Consider the following 14,017-nt stretch of genomic DNA (forward strand, 5'->3'; position numbering starts at 1 on the left):
TATAGGACATTCATCTAAGCAATACCTCCTGCTGGAAGTATACATTCCATTGGCATCTAATGTTCACTAATATAGAAACTTCAGTAGAATTTAACTTAGTCTTTTAGAGATGTTCTCCTTTTTAAAAAAATTGTTTTCATATATATTTGAAAAATTGTACTGTTGCAGACAGAGCTGAACTTCATTCACGTGAACTTCATTTTGTCTATTTGCCTGGGAATAGGTAAAAATTGTAAAACAATTGAATAGACTTGGGGCTCATTAGGTCTTCATTATGAAGAAATTTTTTTAATCAGATTTTATGTAATTTTGTTATTGTAGAATTAATACACTCATAATAGAAAACATCATACATTTCAGCTTCAATAAGTAAAGGAGTGTCGTGGTTTAACCCCAATTGGCAACTAGTTGGCATCCCAGTTGGCATCTCCCCAGTGGGATGGGGGAGAGAATCAGAAGAGCAAAAGTAAGAAAACTCGTGGGTTGAGATAAGAACAGTTTAATACTTGAAATAATAATAATAATAGTAATAGTAATAGTAATGGAAAGTAAAACAAGAAAAGAGACAGAGAGAGAGAAACAAAAGCCCAGGGGGAAGAAAAAAAACCCCACAGGTGATGCAACCGCTCACCACCCACCGACCGATGCCTAGCCAGTCCCCGAGCAGCAGTTGCTGCCCCCCAGCCAACTCCTCTCAGCTTATATGCTGGGCATGACATCATATGGTATGGAATATCCCTTTGGCCAGTTCGGGTCAGCTGTCCCGGCTGTGCTCCCTCCCAGCTTCTTGTGCACCTCTTCGCTGGCAGAGCATGAGAAGCTGAAGAGTCCTTGACTTAGTATAAACACTCCTTAGCAACAACTGAAACATTGGTGTGCTATCACATTATTCTCATGCTAAATCCAAAACACAGCACTATGCCAGCTACTAGGACGAAAATTAACTCTATTCCAGCTGAAACCAGGACAAGGAGCCTGTTTCAGTAGGTGAAACATAAATGCCACAGGTCAAATACATCTGAAACAATGTTTTTCTTGCCATTGGCTTATTTTAGATAATCCCTACAAACATTACCGTGTATAAGGTGCGACTGTGCTTTCGGCCTGATGCATACATATGTCTTCAAATTCCTCTTTCTCTCCAAAGCAGAAAAGTAAGCGATGCCTAAAAGTTTCACAATATTTATAGCTATGGTTCGTCAGTGGAATTATGTTTGCTTTCCTGTGGTATGAATATCTAGTCCCAAAGTAGGAGAGCATTGTCCAGTGCTGCCCTTCTGGCAACTGCCACCATGAAATGCTTAGGAATAATCCCTTACTGATGTGTGCAGTGAACTGGTGAGACTTGAGGTTGTGGAGACGGTCTTGGAATTCCTCTGTGAACAGCCATTGAAACCCGTGTCCCTCGGAGCTGCTCTTTTCTTACGGCTGGCGTGGGTGTTGTCTCCATCATTAGTGTCGAACACCACTGTCATGCTGGACTCCATTCTGGACACAGCGTATAGGCTACTTTGCCGGGTGGGATGAAACCTGGCTGCCTTGAGCTCTAGCTCATCATAGCTGGACACCTCAATGAAGGGACACCAGCGGAAAGCTCGCTTGAAGCCAGCTCGGAACCTGGGAGGAAGGATGCTTGGTGAAAGCCTGTGCTTGTGAGAGCCAGCCACAGGCCTTCATCTGAAAACATCTACCATGCTGATGGGACACTGACTCGGCTAGTTACCTCCCCCCTAATCCTGTTTGTGGTGAAGTTAGTAGGAGTTTACTTGACTAAAGTCTGAGTAGGGTAAAAAAGACAGTGGTAACAGCTCATTTCTGTTTCTGATTTTCTATATATTTTCCCTGCATTTTAACATTGGTATTTTCCTGATACTCAATTTCCCTTCCTTTGCCCATGCCTAAATAAACAAACACCAGCTTTCATAGCGCTGTCTTCACAGAAACTGTTTTGATTTGACCTATGATGAAATCTGCACCTATATTTTCGTCTTCTCTCAGTAAGAAACTTGGTAGCATTCTTTTCTCTAAAATACCATCCCAGCTTCCAGATTCCAATATCCCTTCTGTGTTTCCCTCTCTAACAGAGGTGCTTAAATGGGAGTGATGTAATGATGAATAATTGCTCATATAAAATATTTGGAAAATCATTTGTAATAATTAAAGAAGATCCTAGAAATTTAAACACTGAATGTGAACAATGCATAAACAGGAATTTTGAGGCTTTAGCACATTAGTGCTTGCAATATTCATACAGGGTTACTTTTTATTTCAATTCAGAGGCAGAGATTTACTATAAAGACTATTATTACTTTTTGTATGGATGCACTTCCAGAATAGAAGTTAAATATATTAGAAAAACAATTTGTTTTATATTTATGTGTAACCTGAAAAAGAACACCTTTTCACCTAGACCTAAAACTTATCAGACTTTCTCACTTGTCTTGTTTCTCTTGTTTTTGTTTCAACAATCAGCTGTGTTGTTTATTGTGTCTGTAAGCTTTTTGGAGCAATGGTTCAGCTGCCATAGTGATGACTATAGATACAATTTTAGATTACTTTTTCAGTGAAAGTTGACTGATCTCACAGAAATAACTTTCTTTCCTCCTCAATCTTTTAAGTTTCCCTCAGAGCTGTCACATGATGACAAATGAGCAGGTAACTTGCTATTCAGCATTCCTCTGTTTAGATGCAGTCAACATTGTGAAAAATACAGAAAGAACCTCTGATGGAAATGGATTTAGTGAAGGAAGCTGTAAAACCCAAACATCTTTAGGCTGTATTATTTTTTATCTCACCTTCTATCCCCTTTCTCATTCAGGGCATGGTTGAACTAATGCTGTCTTTATCTATATATGTAAGTAATATCCTAATTAGCCTGGAAGATGAGGCTGGGGTAGGTGGTGTAACTCTGTCCGATACTAGATCCAGCAGAGATAATAGTACCAGATGAATTGATCTGACTCCCAGCAACAGGCTGTATTTTACTAATGCATGAAAAGGAAGCAGATGTTCAGGCTTCTTGATTTCAATATGGAACATAATTATAAGAAAACTTTGACCAATATTTCAGTCTTGCATTAAATTCTGAACAAGGTGACCTTTAGTGTGTCTCAAAATTATGAAATTTTTGTTGACTTGTATTCTTTAATCCAGATGTTTAATTTTGCAGTGTACAAGTGTCAACATAAGCCACATCAGAGATATTAATTTTCTATGAATAACGTCTGTTGTAACTCTGCCATAAAAAGTTTTTGAAGAAATTGGCAATGTTTTAGAGAGTTTATGATTGTAATTGAGAAAATATGAGGCCTGGTTCTTCCTTGCTTTTGATTTTACAGACACCGGACAGCCAGTGAAATCTGGTTTCTGTTGAAATTAATGGGAAATTTGCCATTTGAGTTAGGATTTCATTCTGTCATACTAAAACTTTACCTCTTCTTTAAACAGTTGTAAATGATCAAAAGGCGCAGGAGGCTGTATGAAATCAGGCATTACCTTGACATTTTAAAAGACTATGAATATTAAGCATCATAAGCTATTCCCATCAAGGAGGCAGACTCCAGTGTTTTTACACCAATAAACTCACCAGGATTTGGTCACTTCATTTTTGATTAGACTCCTTTTGACATGTATTGCATGATCTTTACTGGGGTTTTATAAATATTTAACAAAATTAGCACAAAACTCGTCAGCACTTAAACTTGTCACTGGCGGCTCATTCAAAAGAGATTTCAAATAATATTTAAGACTACTTATTCAATACCGATTCATACTGACTGAGTTTGTGAACTAATTCATTGTTCTTGGTGGTCTTTATCCAGTAATACTAGAAGAAATACTGAAAAATAGGATGGTCAGGATGATGTTTGTTTAGACCCTGGTCCTACAAGCTGAAATGAAAAACATGATTTCATTCTGCAATCCAGTAGTCTCAAACTGCCAAATATCCGTAAAATCTCACCAAACTCAACAAGTGCAATGCTTTTGAAATTCAGAGCATAATGCGTTGCTATCAAACAGTACTGTAATTTGCTATTGAGTAATGAGAATATAAATATTTGTTAGCCTGCTACAGACCTCAGAGCTCAGTAGAAATCTAATGGTGAGGTATAAAATACACAGTAAATCACATTTTATATTATATCCTTCCAGCACTGCAAAACAAATTTGTGGCTACAGTTAGTTAGTGAACACACAGATTACACTGTATATCACTAATGACTGTCTTTACTTCTTTATTTTAATGTTTTGCAAGCCAAAAAATATTAAACTGCTATAGATTTTAAATTTTGTATATGGAAACGGGAAGGTTTGGTTTCTGAATACTGAATTTTGCTCTGAAATTTTAAGTAGACCAAAGTATTTATTGGAAGTGCGCATTTGTTTTTTTTGGGATTCATTTCAAGTACAAACCTAAAGAAAGTTTTTTGTTTTGTTTTGTTTCCTGCTAACTGAAAACTATTCAAGTGAAAATTCTTTGTCTTTTATCCCATTCAAACCATTTATATTCTCATTGAAGTTATGCATACCAACTGTTTCATAACCAGCTCTTACCTCTTATTAAGACAGCAGTAGATAATGGGGTTGTACATTGTAGAGCTCATGGCAAGCCAAAAGCTGGCTAAATAGATTTGCTGAATGTATTTCCACCGATTTAATTGTTGATAGATCCCAGTAACTATGAAGTAAATGTGGTAGGGCAGCCAGCAGATGGCAAATGTCAGCACAACCACAATCATCATTTTTACCACCTGAAAGAAGGAAGTAATAATGCTATTTTATAATATACATTAGCCTATTTTATTTAGACTAGCATTTCAACATCCATTAATAATTTTCTTGCATTTGATTATTAAAGTAAGTCAAAACAAAGACAAATATGCCTTTATATAATTTTCCTTTTAATCTGACTTTCCTAAATTTCTGTTTATTTTCTTTTTTTTTTCCCCTTGGCTGGAGATCCTCCTTTTCCTAAGGAAAATAACATGAAAATCTTCTCTAACTTTATTTGTATTGATTCTTCCAAGAAATGTATTTGCTTACTTATATTTGGCTATCTAAAATGCTACTTTTTTCTGTACACGTAATCATGGAATAAGGTTACAGGGTGTTTTATTTGGACACCTCATTTGGCCTTTATTGACCCTGGTGTCTTTTTCTGTTGTGGTCTGCAAGTATATTCCTTGTCCCCAATTATTAGATGTGATTTGAGTAAACACTAGGTTATAGGAAATGAGCAACTGCAGTATCCTGTTTAATTTCAGAGGCTAACAATTTCCTTGGCTGGTGATTATCATTTGTTATTTTCTGCAGGCATCGTAACATCTGTTGGCTTCCATAGTTTCCATTAAGCAGAAATGAAGAGGAGCTCTGTTTTGTGCTTGAAACACAAGAAGAAAAGTTGCGAGCCATGTAAAATTTTCACTCCTATCTTTCCCTCTTTGGCTATGTTAAATACTAGCCCAGCTACCATTTTCAGTACAATATGTCACAAGTTTACACAACAGATTTTCTTTTTGTAGGTAAAATGAAACCAGACATAATAGTCCTGTGCCGGGAGGTCTCTTGTTCATTTGTACTGTGAATACTGAGGAATAATAGGGATTGCTAGCAACACTTCCTTTCGTTTTCTGTACAAGGTGCTGTTTCCTACTGTTTGTAGTTTTACCAGGAAAAAAAAAAAAAAAGAGAGCTGAAATTTCCCATACCTACATGTCTTAGGTTGATATTTTTATAAAATTTCAGCTAACGTAATTAAATCATTTTACATATAAACATCATGGCGCTGTCCTTAATTCATATTACATCTTCCTGTGGGAAGCATAAAGCAATTTTTCATTTAGTATCTGGCACCAGTTTACGAGCTTTCCTGCTGGCTGGGACTGCACTGTACAACATTTTGCTTATGAGAATGCTTATTATTACTGATACATATACCGATCATCACTTAAAGATACAAAAGGGGCATCTGTCCGCACATACAACAACATAATTTGAAAGGGCCAGTCGAATCTGGTGAGTCAGCAAATGGTTACGGGACTGGTGCCCCAGCCAGGGGTTCGGCTACTTAGACCATGGGATTTGCTTTGAGAAACCTGGTCTACTGGGGGCTGACGGGGTCCATCTGTCAGAGAAGGGGAAGAGCATCTTCGGTCATAGGCTTGCCAAGCTGGTGAAGAGGGCTTTAAACTAGAGATGGGCTGGGCTGTGCATGTGAATCACCTCCTGCAGTACCAGCTGTGCATGTGAAATTATTCCTAAAATTATTTATCATTGGAATATCATAGGTACTAAATAGAAGGATTAGAGGCCTGATTTTTGTATCCAAATTTTCAAAGTGTAACCAGGCAAATCCATATTTATACTGAACATTTCATCTGTACCGTGCTTAAGAACTGAAACAGTGGAGCTTTCCAGCAATAAATGTAGCTTAATCTGGTTGAACACCATGTCGCTCATGCCCCGAGCTACTAGAAATCACAGTAAGAGTTCAGGTTGCCAGTATGGCATACTAAATTGTGTTAACAACATTTTCAAAAGAAAGTTGTTTGTCTTTTTTCTGACATCCAAATTATTATTGGCCAGTTTTCTGTGTTATATCGAAGGGCAAGGCAAGCAGTGCTTCAAGAGTCTACATAAAGGTCTCCTAAAGCTAATAAACCTTCACAGGCTGTACAAATAATAGCTTTTCGATTTCAACTGCTGCACTCAAAAATGAACACAAAATGAATTAAGTTTTGGTTTAATCCAAATGTAATATTTCAGGTTTTCTTCAGGGAAACAGAAATCCCAAAATAACTATTTACAGTATGACCCAAAGAAAATCCTCAACTAAAAAATTTTTGTCACAATTTCAGGCAATTTGATTCTTACATTAAACCTTCTAACTTTTTTTTTTTTTAAGTTCTTAAATGAAAAATGCCAAATCACCCCCAGAAAATCACATCTTTTCCTGCAAGGTTACTGTTTTGTTTAAAACAAAACACTGTCTTTAAAAACAGTGAAATCAGCATAAAATTATCTTCTTGCTGTTTCTGTCAGGAAATTAATGATTAAATATTAAGTCATCATCATAATGAAAGCAGAAATTTCTGAAGCAAATAGTTAAACTAGACAAGGAAAAGATTGTTTTAGATGGCCATTAGTGTTTGATTTAATTTGTGAAGTAACAAGTCACTGGAATGACAGAGAGTAAAGCACACTACCTTCTTAATCATTCAGGTTTGCAGCTGTTTTTCATAAATAGCAAAAATTACCTAAAAATTTAAAGTATCACTTTCCTCTCAGATAAGGCTGTATCAGTCTGAGTTTGACTGAAGTGAATGGTAATATATGCATGTTTAGGGGGAGACATGCAATGGTGTTTCATTATTAATGTATAAAGTATTTTTTCCTGGAACAAAAAAGTGCTAATTTTTCCAGCAAAAGGGACGTTTAAGAAAAGTCGAGGTTGAGTTGTCATTCTTTTGAGTATTTATATAGTACAATGCACTCATTGACATATTACCTAAGAAGAAAAGTGAGATGTTGCAAGTCTGTGTGGCGTAGAATTGTTTGAAACACAGGGCAGTTACAGTTGAATTTGAAGTCAACCACAGAAGTTACAAGAGGAATAAAAAATCACTATTCTGTCCTCATTTCATCAGCTAAGAATGAGTATGTGTTGGCAGAAATGGAGGCAAAGAAGAATAAGAGGAAGCTGAAACGGAGGGAGATTATTCCCTATTTCCTTTCCTCTTTCAGGAACTGCGCAGTGTGCAAGGCCGTACCTTACAGCTTATGGCTGTGGTTCTTGTCCATCCCCTTGGTCTTTCCAGTGTTAAGTTTCATTTCTTGATGATATCAATAACTATGAACAGAAACTGCCTTCAAAGTCTATGAACCCAGGGCATCTTGATTTTACTTGGTATAAATCCTGATGAATGAGTGCCAGTAAACTGTTAGGCTCAGTTAGGGCACAGGGAAAATAAGTGAAACAGGCCAAGTATGAATTTGCTGCAAAAGCCTCATTGTCTCTTCCCAGTACACTGTGATGTTTCACTAAAAAATCTCCAATGACACTTTGCAGGTTCAACTGAAGAGTATAAAACAGAGCCTCAATGTTTTTTTTTGTTTGGAGTACTTAGACCTGTGGCTCTGACAATACAAAGTTCTTTTATTTTGTTTCTTTTTAATATGCCTGTTCTGCCTTTTTTTTTTTTCTTTGAGATATTACCATTTTTCAATTGCTTTCTCCTGTGTTCTGTGATGCATAGAAGTCATTAATAAGGGTTCGCTCGTGTGCGTTAGGAAGCATTTCTGAAGCAAGCAATCCAGAAAATTACTGAATTCAGTTGTGCTTAATGTCTAGCTCTGTTCCTGCCACCATTTCACCACAGAGCTTTCCAAAATGTGTGATTGCAGTGAACATCACCAACCTGAGTCCCAGTGGCACTGTTTTCCCCTGGTGTTCTGTTCAATCTCCCCTTGTGTATTGTGGGCAACACGGCCGGAGGAAAGGGGTTTTTTTCTGTTCCAGGATTTTTGTTAAAATGAGTTGTATTGAGTCTCTCAGTAGTGCAACCTTTAGGCAAGTCTTGAGGCTAGATTTGGAATATGATGACAAATCAAAGTATTTTATATTTTGATTTTCATCAACGTGTTACGCTGATATTGATGTACTTCTGCCTGTGTCTAAGAAAAACTACGTCTATAAAAAAAGTTAATCTATGTGCTTTGTAGTCTTGCCCATTCCTTTAAATTCTTGCTCTCTGAGTAAGAAGCATTCTACCATTAATGAATGATATGTAATGAGAAAAAAATGTATTTAAAAGAACAAAAGAGACATAAGGTCATTGGAAGTGGAGTTTGCAGGTTTGCTTTTGTTGTGAAACGTTTGAAGCAGTAAAAGTGAAAAGGAGCTAACAGATTCTGCTACACTCAGAAAGAGCAGCAAATAATTTTTTTTTCCTCCTGTTTTTATTTTGCATGAGGAATAACTAGAAAAATGGGTCTGATTGAGATGTAGCATCGTGAACAGCTCTCAAAAGATTAGGAATAAAATATACTTTTATGAGAGACTCAGTTGATGCTGGGGGGCTATAACAATTCACATTGCAAGGTATTGATTTGCCATCAATACCTAAGACTTAGGCCAGGGAATGATTTCCTTTTCAATTTGCACTGCAGCTCCTTATTGCCTTTCTAAGTCATCTTTGATATTGCTGCTTCTACAAGGTCAGGAATTTGGCTTCTGATTTCATTTGCACCAATATCACACACTATAACTTCATTAGTTTTGGAACTTTTACTCCTAGGTGTTATGCAGATGTAAATGAGAAACAGAGCAAATACTTTAAGAACCATACAGTGTAAGAATGTCTTGGTTTACCCAGTCATGGATATGATTTGTCCATGTGAATACCACTTAAAGACAGGTCACAGATAATCTCTGAGAGTCATAATGTGTTTCTCTTTCTGCTCTCTGCTCTTTTGGAAGAAGTAAAATACCAAACTAACATTGCACAAAGTGTTTCTCCCAATGTGTTAGGATGCAATCAGTAAATCCACTTCCCAGTCCTGGGGACATACATGGCACTTGTGCACTAAGCACCAGAGAGAAAGGAACACCATTATGTCTTTTGCTTCTCCACAACGCTTAGTTGGAGTAAACTATCTATCTTTTGCAAGAAAATTAGGATTCAAAGGTAACTCTACTGCCATGAGTACAGAGATAGGACTGTTTTCTGAGATACCAAGTGCTGTGGGTTTTCATATAATTGTGACAAGCTCAGAGATTTTCTGTGCACTTTTAGCCCATAGAAAGGATAGATTCTTAATAGCTGAAGGAGATATACATTTAGAAGGAGAAAGAATCAAAAAGATTGGAAGTCTTTCAGTCAGGTAAGGTACTTGTCAATTCCAGCGCTCAACAAATCATTTTATTCTTCTGACTTATACTTTCCATCCATTTTTTCTCAGTTGCTTGAAATAAAGAAACTACGTTTCATTTCAGTTTGCATAATCCCTTGCTACAGACAGAATTCACAATCACTTACTTTATTTAAGATGTAAAGTTGAAAAAGATATCTTGTTCTAGTATGAAGTAGCTTTGAATCAGATTGCTGTCTTACAAATGCTAAAATGTGGGGTCCCCCCAAACCAAAGCAGTTCTGACATTTTTCATGAACGGTCTTAGCTACTGCCATTTTTAAATGATACTCTTCTAATGTTCCATGGAAAACAGCTTTGACAGTGACTTTAAGATTCTCTCAACATGTCAAGAAATATCTATTCCACTGAAGAAAAGGGGTAAAACTTTTGCTCAGGCTTTTTTCCTTGAGAAGAAATGATTTTACAAGCATCTGATTGGGGACAGGGAAGAAAAGTTGCCACAAGTCTTATGTTACTTTATCTAAAAGAGATGTCTTAATCTCTCACAAGAGATTGTTAGATATTAGACAATATGCTAGTGTCTGCTGCTCAGATGAAAAAAGTTTTTTTCTGTAACCTAGATGACAAGTAAAGGTAGGTGGCCTTGTATCATTGCCTTGGTCTTCAGCATTGAGTAACGTAAGAAGTCTATGTTCTTTAGAAAATGACTTTGAGTGGCTGCTTGTGGGATTGGCATTACTGGATATGGTTATCCACCTGAGATCTAGTGCTGAAAAAAAAGTGAAAAAGCCGATCTAGTGCTTTTGTACTTAAAATTCACACCGTCACTTATTTTACAATAATTTCCTTCTGTAGGTATGACTTGGAATGAGTAGTGGTGCACACTTCACTTCCGTACTTCCAAGCAGAGATGAGATTTGGTGTGGGGGAAACAAAATAATCATATCTTCTTTTGTTTTCCCTATAGGAGTAGTTGGTTCTTAAGTCTACTTTCTGCCACAATTGTGAAAGTGTTCTGGGACCTTTAATCCTCATTGAAGGCTCTCCCAGAACCTTGCCAATGTTTTAAGACTCACCTGAATTTTCCATATAAGACTTCAGAAGAATTGGCACATGTGAATTTTTCCTCTTGGAAACTAGACCTTATATTGAACAGTGCAATAAACAAATAAGGCTATGCTGAATTATGCCAATGAATTATGCAAAAGTATCCCTAAATGTGGTTTGCTTTATGTGGGCTCCTATTAATGGAAACTGCCGTCTTGAACCTAAAATGAGATGGATACCTTTGGTTATCTTCAAACAAGGAGCACAGGCTCTTATTTCATATGGAAAGACTACAGTCTTTTGGATTGCTTTATTTTCAGCTTATTCACTCAGGGGAATTAAATAAATGATTTATATAATTAGAAATCATTTTGAAGTTTACCATATTTCTCTGTAATTTTGGCACAAGTACACCATGGAAAGAATGCAGATTATTTAATATATAGTTTGAAAAACCTCTTTCTTCTCTTTTCTGTTGATAGGAATAAAATTGTGTTACATGAAGATAAAATGAATTATTCCTGGACTGTACTTGTTTAAAATGCATGGCAAAATTCTGTTCAGAAAAAAACCAGTTAAAGCTATTCTTTTATTGCCATCATAATTACGCATTTGCAATGGTAGTAACATCTTTCCTTTCAAAGGTCGAAGCAAAAGTGTTTATTACCACCTAAGAAAAAGCAAACAAACAAAAAAAATGTCCCCCAGTCCTATTTTAATTTAAATGGAGTTGAAAGGAAATCATTAATGTCAGTGATGCAGAGGGATATTTTGCATTTGATGCACTTAGTTTATTTCTGTTATTCCACAAATGACTGTACAAGGTTATGAATTTATAAGGAGACATAGACTTGTAACTCACATACAGAACATTTTGGAAATGTTTGGCCAGTAAAAAGGTGGTATATGCTCTGGTCAATTATTCTTGCTAAAAAGTATCGGGAGTGTCATTGTCCTGACAGCATCTGCTATTTCTGCTTTTGTACAGACATTTTAGCATTGCTTCAAGTATTAGAGTATCCACACTACTTGGCCATAATGGTCACCACACTGATCATTACTGTACTGGTTTGATACTCCTGTGGAATAAGGTATAAGCTGACCCATGCCAGGCTGGCTGAAACTGTTTCCTAGGAAACCTGCTCCAAAGCCTGTAGAAATGAAAGAAACTCTTTCTATCCATCCCAGAAAAGGAGTAATGACATAAAGATGCTTTGAATAGGCTGTTTACAACGTTGCAGTACAGAAACTTCTACTTGAGTCAAAGGATTAAATTTGTTAGGTGAAGGTATCAATAGACATAGCACAGACACCCGTCTGTGTGTAGGTGATAATTTTCACCTGCTTCTACAAAGCACATTTGGAATATTGTAGGTTCTCTACAGTTCAGCTTCTGCCACCGTTTGTGATGTCTCTGGGCTGTTTCACCTGCTTTCCTCTTTGTAAGTTTATGCTGTAGCAGGAGTTTAGTGAGGTCTCTCACGCCAAGTCTTAAGGCAGTAGTCACACAGCCTTCTGCTTTAACTCAGAAAAAGACATGCTGAAATTATGCTTTGTTTTTACATGAATAGCAACATGTAATGAATGTAAAAGTGTGTAAGTGCAATACTGGAACTGCAGTTCTGCTCTGCTGAATATGCAGCTCTCGGCACTGCGGTCCTCCAAAATGGCTGATCTGTGTCAGGTTTCCTTGGCTTTTCACCACACAGGTGCTAGGCACCATTCCAGAAAGCTCAACAAACTCAAAAGTCATGCTAAAATCAATTTGTTCATGACTTGCCTACAGGGACTCAACGAGGAAGGGGCTTCTTATGAGCTCTCTCTTATCTGTGTGTGGAGAGAGAGAGATACATATGTATACACGCAGGGCTATACATGTGGTTGCAATTTAGTATATGTAATGAGATAACTTTGACTGCAGATTAGATGAGACACATTCAGAGACAACAAAAGACATTTTGAGGTTTTCAAGGTTTGTTTCTATGCTGGTGAAAGAATTTGCTTAGAACTTAAAGAGCATACTTTGTCCTGAATGTGGGATATTAAGGTTATCTGTCTGGAGGGTCAGGTCTCAAGCTTAAACTTGGGGAGAACTACACAGTGGAAATGAGGACTGTCTTAAAAAACCCCAACTCCATAGTTTTAAACGTGGAGATCATAACCTCCATGCTTAAAATTTAAATTTTGAAAAAGAGACAGATTTGGTTTTCATTTGTTTTTCCGGTAGGTATCATGGCTTTGTTATTAAGGAACGTGCATAGTTCAGTTCAGCAATGCATTTAAAAACACTGAGTTCACTAACATTGGAGTGGTTTGTTGAAATTTTTGGTCTGTTTAGTCCAGTGTTACTTCCATTCTTAAAAATCTGAGGCATTACTAAACAGAAATTTTTGCCCTAGGACTGTGAGTAGACTTAATATTTCACATTAATTTTCTGCCACAAGTGATCAGAAATATAGAAATACAGAGGAGAAACATCACAGAAATTCTAAGTGCATGATCCTGAGCCTACTGACTGACCATGCAGAACCAGGCTGTTAACTCTGCCCCTGACCTGGAGTTGTTGCCAACTGTTCTATAAGAAAGTTTTAACCAGAAAACTTGCATCAGTCAGTAAATACTTACACTGTGCAAGCTTTATACACAGTATAAAGGCATTTTTAGAATTTACTGTTCTTTTACTCCCCTGTGGTTGCTGCTTGAAGCACGGACAATGAGTGTGGAGTGATGTGTTCACAGTTCATAGCTGAGTTTTAGGAAAACTTGAGACAATTAATGGAAGCTGGTACTGTTGCTGAGTGTGCTGTAGCTATTTAGTAGATAGAGAGCAGAGCAGGGCAGCTTCCAGTAATTTCATTATATTCCACTGTTTTAATGCTGTTCAGAAAATGATCAGGAGGTCTGACTTTATTTCTACCTCAATAGGAAAACTTGTTCAAAATGTGGGCAAATTATTAAAAAGAGAACAAATTCCTGGGGAAAAAAAATATCCTGAAAAGGAGAAAGGATGAACCCTGGTTTTCTGAAGTTCTAAGCCCATAAAACAGCTCTGTAAAAAATATCTTGGTTTTAATGTGCAATGAAAATAATTCCCTGG

General features: G+C 36.9%; 1 protein-coding gene across 1 annotated transcript in view; it reads right to left on the bottom strand.

Annotated features, from left to right (window-relative positions):
- Positions 1–1,301: 1,301 nt before the first annotated feature.
- TACR3 (tachykinin receptor 3) overlaps positions 1,302–14,017 on the bottom strand; it is a 38,672-nt gene continuing 25,956 nt past the window's right edge. The window contains exons 4-5 of the mRNA XM_009327047.1: positions 4,555–4,751; positions 1,302–1,617 (exon numbers count right to left, since the gene is read on the bottom strand). Of these exons, the coding sequence (XP_009325322.1) occupies positions 1,302–1,617; positions 4,555–4,751 (513 nt within the window). The remainder of the gene's footprint in view (positions 1,618–4,554; positions 4,752–14,017) is intronic.

This window comes from Pygoscelis adeliae, unplaced genomic scaffold (genome assembly GCF_000699105.1).
Source record: "Pygoscelis adeliae isolate BGI_AS28 unplaced genomic scaffold, ASM69910v1 Scaffold87, whole genome shotgun sequence".
Taxonomy (NCBI): Eukaryota; Metazoa; Chordata; class Aves; order Sphenisciformes; family Spheniscidae; genus Pygoscelis; species Pygoscelis adeliae.